Source organism: Anastrepha obliqua, chromosome 1, assembly GCF_027943255.1.
Source record: "Anastrepha obliqua isolate idAnaObli1 chromosome 1, idAnaObli1_1.0, whole genome shotgun sequence".
Classification (NCBI taxonomy): domain Eukaryota; kingdom Metazoa; phylum Arthropoda; class Insecta; order Diptera; family Tephritidae; genus Anastrepha; species Anastrepha obliqua.
This window is the reverse complement of record NC_072892.1, coordinates 5,925,806-5,946,156: the sequence shown is the minus strand read 5'-3', so window position 1 is coordinate 5,946,156 and position 20,351 is coordinate 5,925,806. Positions and strand designations below refer to the sequence as shown.

Here is a 20,351-nt window from a genome sequence, read left to right as displayed (position 1 = left end):
TTGTTTGCGAGTATTGTGGCGCATTGAAGTTTTCCGGAGAAACGCCGGATTGTGCTGCCTTAGTAGAAGAGTGAAATTACTATTATTGACTTTTTTGGAGGCGCAAGCAGATGGCATCTTTATACTGTGCGTATCGGACGTGTTTTACTGTCGATCCGTGTTAATAAAAGTTTTCTCAACAAACTCAAAGTGCATTATTGCTAACAAGAGATAGGACTCATAGCAAACTGCATAGAAAGTGCAAAGTGCATTATCAAACTCGATAAGCAAACAAACATTTTAATTAAAAAAAAAAAAAAAAACTAAAACCAAGCAAAGCAGCTGGCAAAATAAATAAAAATAAATATGAGTGTGTTACGTTCTCCCCCTTGGGAGAGACCAAAATCCAAAAGTGAGACGAAAGCTCTTACTCCGCAAAAAATGCCGCTGCATACCAAAAACTCCTTCTCAATGCCGCGCACGAATTTAGCACAGAGCGGATCAAACGCAAACGGGACAACACAGTCAGCTCCCATTAGCTGCAACAACAATATGCGCTCTACATTATCGCCATGGAGCGCAGAGAGCATAAGTTCTCATATCAACAGTCCCGTATTCTCTGCATCATGCGTGAGCACAACAGGTATGCCTACAACTACGACTACAAATACATCTACAACTTGTTCAACCGTCTCCTTAAATTCTACAACAACAACAACTGCATCAACACAACTACTGCTAGCGACCCATTTGTCAGCGTCTACACAATCGGCTGCACTAAAAAATCAACCTGTGGTTAAAAGAGCACGAAACTCACCCACAAAGGTCTCAACATTGACTGCTAGTAACAAAAAAATAAAAGCGACATCAACCCTCAATCAAAGTAAACTGCCAAACTACTGGCTGAGTGAAACTTCTTCTGCAAACAAATTCGCAGCTTTAGATGTGGATGATGGAGAAGAAATTACTCAAACTGCAAACAGTGGGCAATTTAAAGATTCACTGTCACAAAATTTAAACAAAGACGAAAAAGAAAAAAATAATAAGCCACCGCCAATATATGTCCAAGGTGTAGAATGTATAAAAACATTAAAGAGTGCTTTAAATGAAATAGCAAATAACAGCTTTACTCTAAAAATTTTAGCAAATAATGAAGTTCGCGTTCAAGCAGAAAATTTAGAAATATATAACAGATTACACCACATGCTAAAAGAAAAAGGTACAAAGCTGTATACATTTAGGCCAAAAAGTGAAAGAGGATTTAAAGTAGTCTTACGAAATATGCACCACTCTACAGACCAAGAAGAAATTAAAAAAGAACTAAACGAAAAAGGCCACAAAGTACTTAACATTACTAATATAATACAAAGATCAACAAAAAAACCACTACCATTATTTTTCATCGAACTACAAGTAAGTGACAACAACAAAGACATTTACAACATAAACAAGCTAATGAACTGCATAGTCATTTTTGAAGCACCTCACCATAAGCGAACCATTTCACAGTGCACGAAATGCCAGAAATATGGGCACACAAAAAATTATTGTACAAGGTAATGCGCTGGTAGACATTTTACAATGGAATGCAAAAACCAAATAAAGGAAGTTAAATGCGCTTTATGCGGAGGTAAGCATACCGCCAACTACAAAGGATGCGAAATTTATAAAGCACTTAAAGTGCAAAGATTTCCACCTCTGCGTAATAAAGAACCAACATTAAATACAAATAAAAATAATACACCAATAACAACAGCCGTAACAAACATAATTCCCGGAGTAAGCTATGCTGATGTAGCATCTTCTTCAAGGGAACATAAAGCAGAGCAGGAACTGATTAAAAGATCTGAAAAAAACAACGATATTGAAGAGCTTAAAGACATGGTAAAATCCCTAGTCAACCAAATGGCAAATATGATGAATATAATTACAATGCTTTTAAAGAATATGAATGAACAAAAGTGAAAAAATTAAAATTCTAATTTGGAATGCAAATGGACTAACACAGCACTATTTAGAACTGAAACAATTTTTAGTTGAAAAAGATATTGACATAGCATTGATTGCAGAAACACACTTCACTGATAAAAGTCTTCTGAAATTTCCTAAATACAAAGTGTATGTGACAAACCACCCCGATGGAAGAGCCCACGGAGGGACTGCTATAATTATTAAATCAAGCATAACGCACAATGAACAACTCCAATATTCGACGCCTTATCTTCAATCCACGACAGTACAAATCTATGACAAAAATGGACCAGTATCTATCTCCTCCATATACTGTCCACCTAGACACATAATAAACTCGGATCAATATGACAAATACATAAAGACGCTTAACAATAGATTTATTGCAGCTGGAGATCTCAATGCAAAACACATTGATTGGGGCTCAAGACTCACCAACAAAAAGGGGCGTATTCTTATTAACGCAATTAACAAAAACAATTGCAGATTTTTAAGTACCGGAGAACCTACCTATTGGCCAACTGACGTAAAGAAAATTCCAGACTTGATCGATTTCTGCATAACCATAAACATAAGCCATAACCAATTGACAATTCAGTCGTGCTATGAACTTTCTTCTGACCACTCGCCGATATTACTTGAATATGTAAGTCATATAAAATCTATAGATACATCTTTTCGCATACTTAATGACAGAACCAACTGGGAAAAATTCCGCCACCATATTGACGATCAACTTATACCAAATGTGATATTAAAAACGCAACTTGACATTGAACATGACATTATCCATTTTAATGACGTAGTACTAGAAGCAGGGATCAGATCGGCACCAAAGCAAGCAAATAGAACAAATACACCAACAACTGACATTACTATTAAAAAGCAAATTATAGAAAAAAGAAAGTTAAGAAGAAGATGGCAAAAAACTAGATCACCTGACGACAAGAGAAAACTAAACTTAGCTACAAAAATTCTTAAGGATACCTTAAATAAGAGAAATAACAAAGAAATCGAAAACTATTTGAAGAATCTGACTCCCTATCAAGATACAAACTACTCTTTATGGAAATGTACTAAAAAATTAAAAACTCAAATAAAACATCAACCACCACTAAAAAAAGATGACAATTCATGGGCTGTTACAAAAGAGGAAAAAGCGAAAACATTGGCAAATTACTTCGAAAAAGTTCTATGAAATGACGAAGAAAAGAAAATCAACAACCAAAACAACTTCCACTATGATTTTACAAAAATAAAAAGGACGAATACACACGAAATAATAGCTTGCATCAAAAAAGGAATAAAACATAAAAAAGCTCCCGGATATGACATGATAACAGGAAAAGCATTAGCGGAGCTACCAACCAAGGCATATGTATACTTGCGAAACGTTTTTAATGCAATGTTTCGCTTACAATACTTTCCGAAGCTCTGGAAAGTGGCAGAGATTATTGCTCTGCCAAAACCGGGTAAAGATCCAACTACCGTGTCATCATATAGACCAATAAGCTTATTACCGACAATATCTAAAATTGCTGAAAAATTACTGCATGATCGGATAAGCCAACTTCTAGACCAAAAACGTATAATACCGGATCATCAATTTGGATTTAGAAAAAAACATTCGACTATTCAACAGATCCATAGAATTACAAGTACAATCCAATCAGACCTTGAAAACAATCGATACTGTGCCGCAGTATTTTTGGACGTAGCTAAAGCGTTTGACAAAGTGTGGCATGAAGGCTTACTCCACAAAATAAAAAGAATGCTACCTTTTGACTACTATCTCATCATAAAAAGCTATCTAACCGACCGAAGCTTCTATATTAAATATGACAATCAATGTTCAGATATTCATCAAATAACTGCTGGAGTTCCGCAAGGAAGCGTTCTTGGCCCTCTACTATATGTTTTATTCACCGCAGACATACCACCTCCTGACGAAACTAATTCATCAATTGCTACGTTCGCAGACGATACAATACTATTAGCATCAGACAAAAGCTTAATTATCGCTACTGAAAAACTGCAGCGATATACAAACGCAGTTAAGGAATGGTTTGATAATTGGTGCCTAAAAATAAATGAAGACAAAACCGTGCAGGTTATATTTACTACCAAAACAAAATTTACTGCAGTTCCAATAAAAATGAATGGCAAAGCAATTTCAATTAAACCCACTACTAAATATCTCGGAATACATTTGGACTCGAAACTAAATTGGAATCACCACATAAAGCAAAAGGTTAAACAAATAAAAGAAAAACTTCGACAACTTCATTGGTTAGTCAGCACAAAATCCAGACTTACTATACAAAACAAGCTATTATTGTACAAAGCCATGATTAAACCAATCTGGCTATATGGACTACAGGTGTGGGGAACGGCTAAAAAAACTCATATAGAAAAAATCCAACGACAGCAATCAAAGATTCTTCGAATTTTGACCATGTCTGACAGGTACACGAAAAATGATGACATCCACAGGACTTTTAATATAGCAAGAGTAGACGAAGAAATCAAAAAGATAACAACAAGGCACTTTGAAAAAATACACACACACAGTAATGCAGAAATCAACAAACTTCTTGAAAGGGAAAGAAACGGGAAAAGGCGTTTAAAGAGAACCCGACCAAGCGACCTAGTATGATAAATGCTAGAAAAACCATAAATATGTACAAAAAAAAAAAAAAAAAAAAAAAAAAAAAAAAAAATTAAAAATAGTTGTAAAATGTAATCATGTAAAGTGAAACTTGTATTGTATTATTGTATATTATTTAATTGCTATAATTTCGTTTATTTTAATTTTATCGCTTTTTGACACTGGCCATTAAGCGATGTATATAAATCCTGACCAAATTGTTAAACAACATACTTAATGTCAAAGGACAGATGTATAAAATAAATGGGGAATAAAAAAAAAAAAACAAAAAAAAAAAAAAAGCAGATTGATTTCATTTCCTCAGAATTTCTGTAACTTTGTCTCATCGAAAGTCGAACTTATCAATAAAGTATTCCCCAACATCATTAATAACTATAAAAATAATGAATGGTTGAGTGAGCGAGCAATATTAGCAGCTAAGAATAAAGATATAGATGACCTAAACTACATAATTCAAAATGATATCATTGGGACAATGCATTCATTCAAATCCATTGACTGTGTAACAAATGAAGATGAAGCCACCAACTATCCAATTGAATTTTTAAACTCCTTGGATGAGCCTGGCTTACCACCGCACAATTTACGCTTAAAAGTTGGCTCCGTAGTAGTCATGCTTCGAAACATTAGCCCACCAAAACTTTGCAAAGGTACGCGTTTGGCGATAAATAAATTGATGAACAATGTGATTTACGCGACGATACTCAAAGGAAAATTCGAAGGTGAAGAAGTTCTCAGTCCGAGGATCCCGATGATCCCAGCCGATCTTCCGTTTGAGTTTAAAAGACTTCAATTTCCGATCCGTCTTGCATTCGCCATGACCATTAACAAATCACAAGGCCAGTCCTTGAAAGTTTGTGGTCTGAATCTAGAAAATCAATGTTTCTCATATGGTCAATTATATATGGCATGTTCTTGCACCTGATAATAAAACAAAAAATGTCGCGTATCACAAGGTGCTTAACTGAAGATTGCAATCTATTAAAGCTTCATTGAAATACTTGATTAATAAAAAAATTAACTTAGTAAAATCAAAAATCTGCTCTTTTATTGCCTCTAGGGCAGAACAAAGTTCGCCGGGTCAGCTAGTAAAGTAGTTCGAAGTGTAATTATTAGCCAGTCTAAACTTCCGGTTGAATTTGGGAATTTATTAATATAAAAAGCCCGTCGACATCTATAATAATTTCCTTTCTAAATGTAAAAAATACTGCGAAATATTTCGATAAAGAAAAAGTAAAATAACTAAAAAAAAATGGAAATGTTGAAAATTGCATTCAATTAAAAAACCAACACACAAAAAACTGCTAAGCAGCGGCAAATACGAACACGAAGAAACAATTCAAGTCCTTCAGGAGTTTGTCGAAACAATACTAAAAAGGATTAAGAAGAAGTGAAAATGTAATAAAATAAATGCAAGCCCAGATGAAAGGACTGAATGGAGTTACAATCTGAGAAAAAGTCTCGGAATGAAAAACTTAAAATTACAAACAAACTCCGGTAAAGAGAAAAAAACCATCAGCCATTTTGTTTGCAGCGCCACTTGAAAAAGACTCAGACTAAGAACAGGAACAAGTGTAGAGCTACGAGAAAGCGCGCACAAAAATATGCAGGAAACATTTCACAACTCACTTCCAACGCAGCGCGAGATAATTCAGTGATAAAGTTGGTAATATGGAAGAGTGCATGTATGTATGTGTGTGTGTGTGTGTTTGGGTTGGGTGGAAGTGTTGGAAATAAAAATAATGTGAAAATAATAGAAGCGGATTCCCACAATTGTGGGCCAGTGCAGCTGGTAGTGATTGCGAAAGCTGCTGGGAGAAGTAGCGAAAAAAGAATGCGCATAGGCGATTGCAAGTTGCTGCCGAGCTGTTGCTACCAGATATTGCTATTTAGAGCATTCTTGTTGCTGCTATATGTGTTGTTGTTGTAGCAAGTTACTTACAAATGCATAAGATAGCCTCTTATGTTGTCTTATTTCATTTTATCATTCAACCCATTTCTGTGCCATTTTTATACTAACTTTTAAAATGTTGCGCATACGCCCCGGATGCCGGTGTACCCTACGTTCGTCGCCGCATCAAACAGTAGCGCAGATAAAGCAAAGCACGTGAATGGGAGCACATGAATTTAACATACGATGGAGAGAAGATAAAATTGAATACAACGGCACCTCAAGATGAAATTCATTTTTGCAAATTCAACTAAAACTGCAAAATTGTGTCATTGTTGTTGTGGGACTTTGCCATAACTGTATAGTACACAAGTGTATACCTACATTAACCCTTTACGGCTGCACAGGAACAGTATACACAAATGGCAAGTATGTAATAGCGTTAGGAAAGAAAACAGTGAGTTTAAGTTGGAAAAGCGCTTTGAATGGAAGTGGAGCATTTTCAGGCAGGTGGAACGAGTCGCCTTTTCAGTTGCATACCAATATTGTTGGTTGTATTTGCTTTTGTTTTTCGCCTCTCTAACTTTGTGCCGCCCCTGCAAAGACTGTATGTAGTTGCTGTTATGCATGAATGCAATTTTATTTGTAAATTTATTCCATTTTCACTACAACTTAACTCAACTGAACTCTCCGAACGCCATCAGCCCACAAATCCCAAGCAAATCCAGCACAATTCGCTCAAGTCAACTCGTAGCATAGTCCAAGTTGAAATCGTCGCTGTCGTGAGCCGTATGTTGTCTCCCACGGTTGTTTCACGGCGTTTCAGCATGCATCGATACGAAACGAGAGGGGCAAAGAGAAAAGAGAATTTAAAATAAATTTCCATGTTTGAGTATCTTTCTGCAATATAAAAAGGATTACATTGTAACTGCTCGAACATAGTAGCATTTGTAGCGTATAAATCATAGCAGCTCACATACCTACATTCGCATAGTAGAGGTATATTTGCATACTTACACACACGCATATGCCAAGAGACTCGCTGAAGTGCAGAGATGCATTCTGAAAATCATTATAAATATAGTTCATATGCAAATTCCAGTGAACAGGTCGACGCACAAATAAATAGAGAAAATAATTCGAAAAGAGCTTAGGTGATCCCGCCCCATGCTGGTCCTACCGATAAAAAAAATTTACTATTTTAAATACGAGAATGCTGGGCGTTGCGAAACTTGTGGCTGCAATTTACCTGAAGATGTACGGCGCGTTGTTCTTACTTCATCTTCTCGTCCATACTAACAAAATGGAATGGTCAAAACCACCCTCTTAGACAATTAGAAGGTTATAAAAGCCACCTTTTGCAGTTGCTGGAACTATTTCGAAAATTTAGAACCCAAAAGCGACTAAGATAAGTTAAATGAGAAGTATTGGCTAGCCATCAATACTATAGTACAATACATTTGAGACGCATGCAGAGTTGACCGCATTAAGTCAATGCGGCACATTTGAGACGCATGCAGACCCTTACTTCATTGGCTCGCACAGCTTGATCGTACTGCCGCAGTCTTATCGTTTCTGGTTTTATGTGATTGCTTCCAGTTTCCCACTTTTCAGGTGAAGGCAGCATTTGTCGAATGAGCTCATATGCACTCAGTATGCAGTTCAGTTTTCGCTCTACCAGTCTCCGCAGCTCAGTGCATCGCACGCAATCTGCGACTGCGTGTTCAGTTATGACATGAGTTAATAAATTTGGATTGTAGTTATACTAAAAAGATTGATCCAAAAACAATTAGTTCGCAATTGTTGATCATCACATCCAACGGAGTCCACCGCACACAATTTCCATTTTACCATCTTCTTATCTTTACGCTCGGAAACTGGCTTTTCTCTGTAACTAATACAACAACTGAGAACAAGCAATTAATATTTATGACAATCTCAGAATTTTCGTAAAGATATCTGTGTAAACAAAATAGTTTTCGTACTGAGTAGCTTAGGCCAGGGTTTTACTGCTAGTTTTGTAGCTGTACCAATATTCTGAATAGTAATACAGCGAATCAGACCAAGCCACTTAATATAAAGGTGGCGCAGGAATAATCATTCAATATTGATTGTGACTAACCTTTCTACTAAATAAAAACGCACGATTTTGAGTGATGAAAATATTTATTTTGACCTACACGCGCTCGCTAACGTATCTGTTCGTGTATTGCAACTGTCCAGTTCACAACCATGTGCGACCTATGACGCCAATTGCAAAATTATAAGTCTTCCGAGAGAATGATTAATTTTGTGACACCTAGTTACCCTTTTTTTTACTTGCATAATTTCCTAATCATGTAAAATGCGTGAGGGTTTGAATTAGGAGAGGAAATTTATTCACGATTAAACACGTCAATTTACAGTCTGTGTCAGAAAAAAGGAACCGCGATTATTCATGAAATATAAAAAAAATATGTATTTAAAATTTTTTTACATGAGAATATGTACAAAACTACGAGTCGCAATTACTCAATAAGTAGTGTAGTCTTCATCGTTGTCGAGTATAGCTGACATCTTCTCGGCATGCTTTGAACCAGCTTTTCTGCGTAGCTCGTCGACAAAGAGGAAGATTTTGCGAACTTGACGCACGAGTTGCTTTAAATCATGGACTGGCCTTCCGGCAAGATGCGTTTTCATAATTCCCAACACATTGTCAATGGGGTTGGCGTTTGGGGACTGGGTAGGCTAGTCCAATAATGTGACGCCCTTTTCTTGTTTCGTTGTTTCTCAATGTGTTTTTCTGAGCGCAGTGGTTTGGATGATGTGGGACGCTGGATATATTCGCCTCCTTCAGTCGACGTTCGATGGTATTGACACTCACATTTATTCTCTTTTTAGCAAAAATTGGCGTACTCACAAAGAAGGGTCTTGCTAAGTTGGACGATTTATCCCGTTATTTTGGTGCCACTCGCTTCAAGCCACACTCAGAAAAGTCATCAACATTTTTGTACACTTTATACCGCTAATTCCATATCACAACAAACTTTTTTGATTTTTTAATCACTTTTGCAGCCAGATAATTTCGGCCCTTTCCAATGTGTGCATAAAAATATCGCCTCAAAACGCTTCGCCCACTTCTCACTCATTTTTGTTTGGTTGCGTTTACGGGAAAGTTTCGAAAGACACTAGCCTGTCTTAGCACTGGCGTGGTGGCCCTTGAGTGGGACTATTATGCAGCAAAAAACAGAACGAAATATATCTTGAAGTTACAAGAAAAAACTGGTTCTTTTCTTCTGACACAGACTGCATGTATCAAATACGCAAAGGAACACATGCAATGCATAATAGCTGAGACAATATATACATAGCATTAAATACATAATTTTAGTCATCTTATAACATTATTTTCTCTTAGGACAAACAGTAAAAATCTTGCCGACGCAAGGTATTTTGAGTGGATAGTGGTTTTTTTTATGTAGTTGAAATTCCAGGCCATGATTTGTGGATAAACAGACGGAGAATTAAAGCTTTTTGCCCCGACTAAGAGTGCCTCTTACTCGGCGCTAGTTGATAATTTATTAGCAGATTTTTAATTCACTGTAGCCAAAATATTAATTCACTGTAGGAAAAATTTTAGTAGGTTATTGGAGCTTCGGTTAGATTCGTTAGTTTCCTGAGAGTGTTTGGACAGTGACATAATAAAAGTTTTAGATCAGTTACATCGTATCTTTAGAGAGGGTTTCAGCTTTTTCGGGTTATTTGGTTTTCCTCCTTTACTCGAACCCTTCCAGAGTCAATTTTTTAAGAAAATTTCGAATTTTGAAACTTCGAGTAACTTAATAAATTAATTACTTCATATTTTAGAAAACATGCAGTAGAAATATTTAGTTGTCTCTCAAAAATTATAATTGATAAAGACCTTGTTTTAGAATGCTTAAAATTTATTACTTGTTCTAATTTTATCTGTGTTTCTTTTTATAAGTCATAATAAAAGGCAATCAAGAAAGGACACTAACAGACTTAATGCAAAATGCCTTGCACACCACATGGGAATGGTGTAAAAAGGAGGGGCTGTCGATCAACCCTAACAAAACCACAATTATCCCCTTCGCAAGAAAAAGAAAGTTGGAGTTTCATATATTGAAAATAAATGAAACAGTAATAGAACTGAAGGAAGAGGTCAAGTATCTAGGTTTAACCTTAGATAAAAAAACTCACTTGGGAATCACATATAAATAATATAAAAAAAGCCACGAAATTTTTGTGGACAGCCAAACAATTACCTGGGGCCTCAGCCCTAGTATGGCCCTCTGGATATTTACCCAAATGGTTAGACCAATCATACTGTATGGGACACTAGTACGGTAGAGCAAATCTATTCAAAAAACAGCGATAACCAAACTGGGAAAAGTACAAAGGCTTGCTTGCCTATGCATCACAGGGGCTATGAGAACTACCCAACAGCTGGCATGGAAGCACTCCTTAATCTCCCACCACTTCATATAGCAATGCAAGAGGAAGCAGCTGCGCAAGCACTCATACTACGCACGAAAGAAAATTTCAAATTAGGCAACCTCACCGGTCACCTAAGTATCCTAAATAAAATCAAAAACACCATAAGCATGGCTCAAGCTTCAGACCACATTAACCCAACCATCTGTTTTACAAAAGGATACACAGCTACCTTTCCTGAGAGGATCGAGTGGAAAACAAACCCAAAATGGATGAATGATGATTCACAAAAATGGTACACTGATGGATCAAAAACACCTTATGGTGTAGGAGCAGGAGTAGTGGGGCCCAGAACCCACAAATCATTCCTCTCACCAGGAACACCACCATCTTCCAAGCGAAATTAAACGCAATAATGCAGGCAGCAAACATCATGCAACGTAAAAACCACCAGAGAGTAAAGATTAGAATACCCTCGGACAGCCAATCAGTTCTAAAAGCTTTAGACAGCTATACCTACAACTCAAAAACTCTCTTAGAATGCCACAAGCCACTCAATAACCTAGCATACAAAAACAATGTCTCATTAATTTGGGTACCAGGACATGAGGGATATGACGGCAACGAAAATGCAGACTTTCAAGCCAAAAAAGGGGCAGATGTAAATTTCATCGGACCTAGTCCCATGTTTGAATTTAACAAAAACAGTCTAAAACAAAAAGTAAAATACTGGGCCAAAACTGTAATAAATCAGCATTGGAACAATGTAGAGGGTCTTAGACACTCCAAAAAGTTCCTAAGTTTCAATGCTAAAACCGCTAACATGGCCCTCACGTTAAACAAAAAGAGCATTCGCACTCTCACAGGCGCCCTCACGGGTCACTTCACCTGCAACAAACACTTACATAAATTAGTGACGCATAGAAGGAAAAGGTTTCTAAACAAGTTCATGCTTACAGATGAAGACCTCCAATCACTCCCTCAGAAGGAGCTGGTACAATTCATAAGCATACTTAACAGTCAATAGACAGCATAGCGTGCACAATAGATCAATATGGTCGCAGTGCTAAAGGCCCATACCTCAACCCTTTACTAGCATTGACCATTTTATAAGTCTACATATTTTACAAGACTTAATAAATTCAAGACCGACTTGAACTTTTCTCATGCAATATGTAACTGTTTTTTTTTTCAATTAGGAAATTCATTTTTGAATGGTAGTTTAGATTTATTTTGCTAGTGAAATGAGTATGAGTAGATGATGCCACTGAAATCACCCGTTTCAATAGAAGAAAATGTATCTCAAATATTGTAAACTATTTGGGAGGTGTTCAATAAAAAAGTAAATAAAAATAAAAGTAAGCTTAGTTGAGTTGAGTTCCTAAAAAATGCTAATGCCCGCGAGGGCTTAAGTTTATGTTTTTTAAATTATGTTGTAAATTAAAAACAAAAAATTCCTTCCACGCAAAACATGCAAAATATTAAATATTTACGATGAAGTACTTAAAAAAGTATTGTTTGCGTTTCAAATATTCTTATATTAAGGACAAATGCTACAGGGTGAACGAAATGAAGTGTTACCTATTCAAAACACCATAACTTATTTGTGTGAAATTAGTTTTTATTGATTTCAAAGACAAAATGATTACAAATATAACAAATTAACCGAAATGTTTGCATGTCCACGGCTCTAAAGCAGTTTCATAAACATTTTCCCAATAATAAATCGCATTCACTTTGACACCAGGCTCGATAAAAACGATGGGAGAGCGTCTATCAGCGGTCATTGCGGCCCAAACCATTACTGGCGATGGGAAATCGCTTCGAGTGGCCATACGTAGGCTCAAATTTTCGTATGAGCGTTCGGTCGAGTAAACACGATCGTTTTGAGTGTTTATGAACTGCTCAATTGGGAAATTTGTTTCATCAGAAAACACAATGTTGGGAAATTCGCCACGTTCGTGCAAGCGCAACAACTCCTTTGCTCTTTCGCACCGAAACTTTGTTTGCCGGGGTGAAAGATGGTGTGCTTTTTGGAACTTGTAGGCCTTGACCTTGAGCTCCTTTTTCAATATGCGCCGAATGCTGTCTTGCGATATTTTCAGTTCTTTGGCCATTTTTCTTCCACTTCGACGTGGATTTCGTTCAAGGCGAGCCTTCACTTTCCGATTTCTGGCGTTGTTGCGGTTTTTTTTTGTCCACCTCCATAGCGTTTTGCAATGCTACCAGTATCATCGTAACGTTTTATAGTGCGATACAGAAACATTTTATTCACTTTGAGGTGACTGAGCTCACGAACAATGGCTGGTTGTGATTTTTCAGCCAAATATAACGCAATCCTACTATTACATTTGAATTCCATGACAGAAAAAAAATTCAACAAAACTGAGACGCAAATGCTTTTGATGGCTTATAAACAATATGTTAAACTCTCATTAGAACAATTTTGACGCTGATGTCATGAGCTGTTTTACAGATACAAGCAGTGTGAAGTTGCTAACACTTCATATCGTTCACCCTGTACACTAATAAAATTCTTATCTGCTATGTGTGATATACCTATAACTTTAATCAAATAAAAACTAGCGCTTAGTAGATCCAGTATTAAGTTTAAACTAAAACAATTACAACTAAGAAAAAAATTTAACAAATAAAAATATTAAAAATTTACGTGAAAAGTTTTGCTTACGACTCTTTGTTTCAAAACATAGTTTTCCACCAGATTATGTTTAAGGTAAGACACTTCCTATTACAATGAAATTTAAATATTCTTTACACATCTCCTGGGATTATAAACTTCAACTATTCAGTAATACCAAAACATACGGAAAACCATCTCTTAGCAACTAAATTTATAATAATATAGTAATGAAGAATAGAAAGTCGGTAATAATTGTAAAAAATAGACAATATTTACAAGTAGTAAGCCGATTAAAAGTTAGGTCGATAGTAAATATAATGAGCCGATTACTCGAACTAAGTAGATAATAAAAATTGCAAAAACAATAAAATAGGTGTTAAATTGATTATGTACTAAGCCGATAATACAAAGAGTAAATAAATTATAAAATAAAAAAAATCATCGGTAATAGAAATAATAAATCGATTACAAAGTAAAAATTAAGTCAATCGTAAAAATAATAAAGCGATAGTAATAATAAAAAAGTCGATAATAAAAGCAATGAATCAACTAAAACAGTAAAGATACTATCTATTAAGAGAGCTACTAAGTTCTATTTTTTGATAAAAATACAACTTTATGCTGAAAAAATGGTTACAAGTGAATTATTGAAAGTATTGCCCATCGCTGGCTACTACTTTTTCTCATCTTTCTGGTAGATCTCGTATACCGTCGCGCTAAAACTGTTCACCTGTTGAGGCTATCCACGGATCAAGCCATTATTTGACGTATTCATATGAATGGAACTGATCAGCTAGACCTTGTGCCATCGATCGGAACAGGTGATAATCGGACGGCGCAATATCTGGAGAATATGGCGGGTGGGGTAGGATTTCTCATTTCAGTGAGGCCGAGCGTAAAATCACTTTTTCATGCCTCTCCGCGTATTGTCTTCCTTTTTTACCGCTGGAGCAGTTGTTTACAGGCGAAAAAACTACATTCAGCATCCCTTGGTTTTAACTCATAAGGAACCCAAGTCCCCTGTTTCTGAATCATTCCCAAAGCATGCAATCGCTTGGATATGGATTGGCGGGTAACTCCTAATACTGAAGCAAGCTCTTCTTGCGTTGAACACGAATCCTCACAGAGCAATGCCTCCAATTCAGCGCCTTCGAAGGTTTTTGGCCATCCTTCACGCGGACGGTCGACAATCATTAAAATCACCGTCTTTGAAGCGACGGAACCAATCTCGGCAAAATCACTAATGTGTCGAAGCAGTTTGTTTTCTATGTGTCTAAGCTTGGTTTATGATATGAAGATTTGGCGTTTTTCTTGCACTCGGGGATTTTCCACTATAGAAATTATTCAACACATCTTTATTTTTTGGCCAGTAATAACAGCGCAATCTTGCCGGTATTGACCAGTTGTGACATTTTCTTCATCCAACAGAAAATATCTTGAAAAGCACCAAGATTTTCCCCTTTGTTGGTGATAAAGTCCAAATTGTTAGAAGAGTTCAGGCCATAACAAAGCGATTTTTGATCAGAGGTGGTTCACGAATTGAACAAAGTGTTGGAACAAATATATTTTATCTGAGGGGACTACTTTGGAGAGGGCTACCTTCCTAGATATTGATAAAGAAATATATATTTTAACGTTTTAAATGTACTGTCTGAGCATACCACGTACTTTGCTCTAAAACTGTCTCAAAAATCCAGCTGTAATAAGTACCTTCCAACTAAATTGGCTTAGATTTACCCGTACAAAAATATACTTATTATTATTATTTTTCGAATTTACTTTCTTGGAAATCTAGTATTTTCCTTTAAAAGCATTACACTCTGTATAGCGCTGAACAAAGATACCGACTGATGCCACCATTTTGTAGCCATTCAGAGATGTGGAAACTTATGTAAGTAGCACCAAAATAGACAAGCAAAGCTACACAATAATCCAATAAAAAAAATTGCGAAATGAAACGTAGAGAGAGTGAAGAGAAATTGTTTAATGTGTTTTTATTGACAGCAAAGCAATTTTAGCTGCGACAATAACTGATACGAAGCCATACACATGCATACATAAATACACACGTACAATGAAAAAAATCACACACGTCTCTAAAGGCAAACAACACGTTTTCGAGGTTACTCATACGACGTGGATAACATAGACAGTGAAATGCGGGCTAATACAAATAAAGCAGTGGAGCGAAGCAGAGCGCTCTTATCATTATAAATGGAGAACAAAAGTCAAATAAACCAGATCGAAGTGAAGAAGGCGTTGCACACGCACACGTTGAAACACGCCAAGACACATGCTTTTATTATTTTATACTAGCTTTAACCCGCGGCCCCGCTCGTAGTAGTAGTTTTGAGGGATTTAGGATATGTATATAAAAGAATTACAAACAATACTTTCATAGAAAATAATTTTTTATTAATAACCATAATATTACAATACCCGGCATTCGTTGTTATGCCTCGTTGAATAAAATCAAAACAACCAATCAGAAAAATATCAAGCAAAATTAGTTTTTGAACTTTGCAGTTGGGTCATAGTTGAACAGCTTATGCGGATTATGAAGTCTAGAGTGTGCTATAAATAGTGGGAAATAGGGAAAACTAAGATTTTTTGGATTAAATTTAAGCAAATATTCGATTACTAGTGACGAATGATGGCGCGGCCTGGGGGCTGTGGGAAGGGAGTTCCATCATAAAAACATACCTATAACCTTCATTGGGTGAAAATATGAATGTACTATATAAATATTTTTACGCCATTTGGTGTTGTCGTTTCGTACTATGCGCAGACAACGTACAGACATTCACCTTTATAGTATAGATTGGTAAATACCCAACTGGAAAAAAATGTTGTGTGGAAAGAAGCAATTGGTTTAAAAATTGTGCACATGAATCTACGCTAAGCTGGAGTACAAAGCTGCAATAACATCTATCAGAAGCATTGAAAATTGCCCCTTAAATAAAAAACTTGTTTTGAATGAAGTCACAACGAGAGATGCGAAAGCATTAGCGCACAAATTCAAAGCTAACGGAAGAGACTTAGGATTATTTTGCACTCTTATTCTTAATGAGGGCTTAGCCAAAGGCATAGAGTCAAATATTTAACAAATATTGTAGTGCGTTAAAAATAGATGTGCAAGGTGGCGTGAAATAAATCATCTATTTTTGTTCTTGAATACTAATTTTTTACTAAATAAAGAAATGACTTTAAGTGATACAACTCCTTATTATGATTTTACGCGCTCCATTGTTTGCCTGTTTGTATACCGTGGCTCTCTGGTTCACAAGTGTCAATACAGTAAGGTTGAGTTTCAAAGGCCGGTGTTGATTTTGAATAAAATACAATTTTTTTAAGAAATTGTTGTCATTTCTCTTTATTATGATAATATCGGCACACCTCCATCCGATGGTCCAAATTTTCGATGACGCTGAGGCATAATTGAGGTTATCTCATCTCATCCCTTAGCTCTTGAATTGTTGCCGGCTTATCGACGTACACCTTTTCTTTCAAATAACCCCAAAAAAAGAAGTCCAACGGTGTCGTTATCGTTTAGGCGTGGTTCACATTCAACATCAGCCCTTGAAATTTAACCACCCTTTATAATTGCGTACGACGCCATTTGTGAAAAGTATACATCTTTCGACAGGGTGATTAATTTTGTGCCACCTGTAGTTGGAAGGAAAGAAGATTTAAATGGCATAAAATTTATATAAGATGAGTTTGTTCACTTAAAATTGGTGTCCGCTTCTCAAATTATTTAAGGCCGGTATAAAGGATACTTACTTAAGCTGGTTTAAAAACTTTGAAATTTTTTTAAACTACCTTCAATTTACCTGTGATACCTGTGAGCGTTCATAAGCCAAAGTTTATCGCTTGTTATATCCTTACAAGCGCTGATGCTCAAATGCCAACGAGTCCTGTTTGACCTTCTAAAACGAACGATACGATGAATTGCAGATTCTTAGGCTCTACACCAGAGTAATTCGCATAAGCACCAAAAACAATGCATTTAAAAATATAAAAAAATTAAAACAAAGTCCCACAAAAACTTTTTATGAAAATAAGTTATGTAGTATATTGGAAAAATCCAGTCCTATTTCTTTGCGGAAGATCTGGTTAACTTGAGAAATTAGTTTCAAGAAAAACTACGCCTACAGTTTTTGGTATGGTAAACATTTAGCCGCCTCCAGTAAAACTCACAAGAGAAAGATTTAGAAATTTTCACCAACTTGATAAAATTAGTCTGAACTGAACCGATGCTAGCTGCCCTGGCGCCTAGCGGGAGTGTCAAAAATATATTAGGGGTATAAATATATAAAACTAAAATTAAATAATTGGCTCTTACACTTCTGTCCTTCTCCTATTTGTGGCATTGGTCTTGATGCTGTGTCCAGAATGTAGTTATGATCCATAATTTATACGCATTCTTGGGGAACTGGAGAACTCTAAGCCACATCAAAACCAATTTCAAATTTCTATTTTGATAGGTGTACTGTCGCTATAGGATATTAAATGTTGTTGCGTGGTTACATTCCGTAAATAGTTCAAGCAACAAGAAGCAATTCCTTGGGCACCCATGGATTTTCCAGGAAACTATACAAAGGTTTATTTCATTTCAATGTTGCCACACATATAAAAATGAAATGAAAAATAAAAGAAAAAAATTAAAGAAAAAATTAAAGAAGAAAATTAAAGAAAAACTTAAAAAAAAATGTGTAGTATCGTTTTGAACCAAGTAGTAGTATGTCGGCGGCCGCCGTAGCCGAATGGGTTCACAGAATCTCGGAGAAACACCAAAATTAAGAACACCATTTTCTTAATAGCGGTCGCTCCTTGGCAGGCAATGGCAAACCTCCGAGTGTATTTCTGCCATGGAAAAGCGCCTCGTAAAAATAGCTGCCGTTCGGAGTCGGCTTGAAACTGTAAGTCCAACCATTAGTGGAACAACATCAAGACGCACGCCACAAATAGGAGGGGGACCTCGGCCAAACACCCAAAAAGGGTCTACGCGCCAATTATATATATTTATATATATGTATATAAATATAGTAGTAAGTCTTTGAGGAAAGTGGACTTACATTATTTTCAAAGTAATTTTATTTGTAACTTCATGAACTACGAAAATGTGCAATGATGTAATAAAAATAATGAGAATCTTAACAGATTATTTTGGGAAAAATTTATAAATAAAAAGTGCTTAGTAAATTGTATTAATTTTTATCATTAACTATTTTTTTGTGAAAACGGACCTACGCCGCTTTCAAAGAAAATTGCTTATATAATGATGACGCTGATATTTTCGTTAAATGAATTGCACTTACGGCACTACGTTAAAACTCTACACTGGCATAAAAAAATCCGACCCTCTGGGCTGCGATGTTCATCAAAGTTGGTAAGGAAAATATGCGCTTTCATAATTATTCGCATTGGTTCGTGTTGAGTAACCACTGTTCGAAAGCGCTTTAGTGACTCTAAACAAGCATAATTTTTTTTTGTGTTTTTTTTTTTTTTGTTGTGCAAAAATGTTTTTTGTTGTGAACTGAGAAGTCTTGCCTCACTGGAGGTATTCAGTATTCAGCAAATATTTCGCCATCCGATTATCTGTTGCAGTCGACGTTACATATTTTATCGGAGCAGCAGCGCATGAAGGTGGCAAAAATTGGGTCGATTGGTAGATAGTTTAAAAAATTTTAATATTTCTCCAAAATGTAGTGTCTAATAAGGGACAATACTTTACAAGAAAGTATTGATTATTTTCTTATAATTTTCTTATTTTCTTTTAAATAGGTAATACTTTTTGTTTAATCTAGTTCTTCTTGTATTTGAATCGCGCCGTCATAATATATAATGAAAATAAAAATAAAATTAGAGTTCAAATCCATCTAAAGCCAAATTATATTGCACCTCTGTTTACTCACAACAAAATTTGCATTTCCCCTGAATCAATTAACCTTAATTGTGCCCTTTACAGGCATATCAGTGACCTAAAAATACAATAGCATTGCAATCACACACACACACATATGTTTACTAGTAATTGACTCCACTTGTGCACACAACTCCATATAATCACATTTTGTCCGCAAACATTTTCACTAATATTTGTATGTTTTTCAGAGTAAACAACCAATCACAAAACAACAATAAAATATAATTTTTATACACGAATATCAAAAAGAGCAAGAAAAAACGTACTAAATTACGCCAGCGAAATAGAAATTTGCATATGAGCAGATAAGCGTCAAAAAATCCACAGTCAAATGCGCTAATCCCAATTTACTTACATAGAAATGCCATATATAAACACACGTACACACATCCCTAACATAAAAGCAAATTCACAAAGTTTAATGGCAAAAACAATAATGTTAATGTGTTGTATGTAGAGGCGAAAGAGCAGAATGAAAGAAATGAAGTAAACAGCACAAAAACAATGTTGAGTGACTGAAAATAATTTCTTTAAACCATCAACAATTCTTAACAGTAATTACAGCAGGATAGCGAACAGAAGGAAGCAAACGTAAAGCAAACACTCAGAGATACACACACACTTGCACAAGCATAAGTATGTATGCAAATGCAGATAAAAAGAGAAGGGCAACTGGAAAATCACCAAGCCAAACAAGCGCATTTGTGGTTTCTGTTTAACTTTTTCTCTGTTTTTTCTTTTCTTTTTAAATCGGCTCATATTACGCTAACGTAGCTTGAACACGTCATGAGCGAAGCACAGTATACTCCGTAATACTCGTGCATAACATTTTTCATGC

The 20,351-nt window shown here is 35.9% G+C and overlaps 1 protein-coding gene across 1 annotated transcript; it reads left to right on the top strand.

Annotated features, from left to right (window-relative positions):
- Positions 1-420: 420 nt before the first annotated feature.
- Positions 421-19,572, top strand: LOC129235896 (uncharacterized). Its single transcript, XM_054869968.1, has 2 exons — positions 421-1,057; positions 19,556-19,572. Exons 1-2 carry the CDS (start codon positions 421-423, stop codon positions 19,570-19,572), a joined length of 654 nt encoding a protein of 217 aa, XP_054725943.1.
- The last annotated feature ends 779 nt before the right edge of the window (positions 19,573-20,351 follow it).

What these genes read in the sequence shown, in the direction of transcription:
- LOC129235896 (XM_054869968.1), top strand. Translation starts at nt 421, where the DNA reads ATGCCGCTGCATACCAAAAACTCCTTCTCAATGCCGCGCACGAATTTA.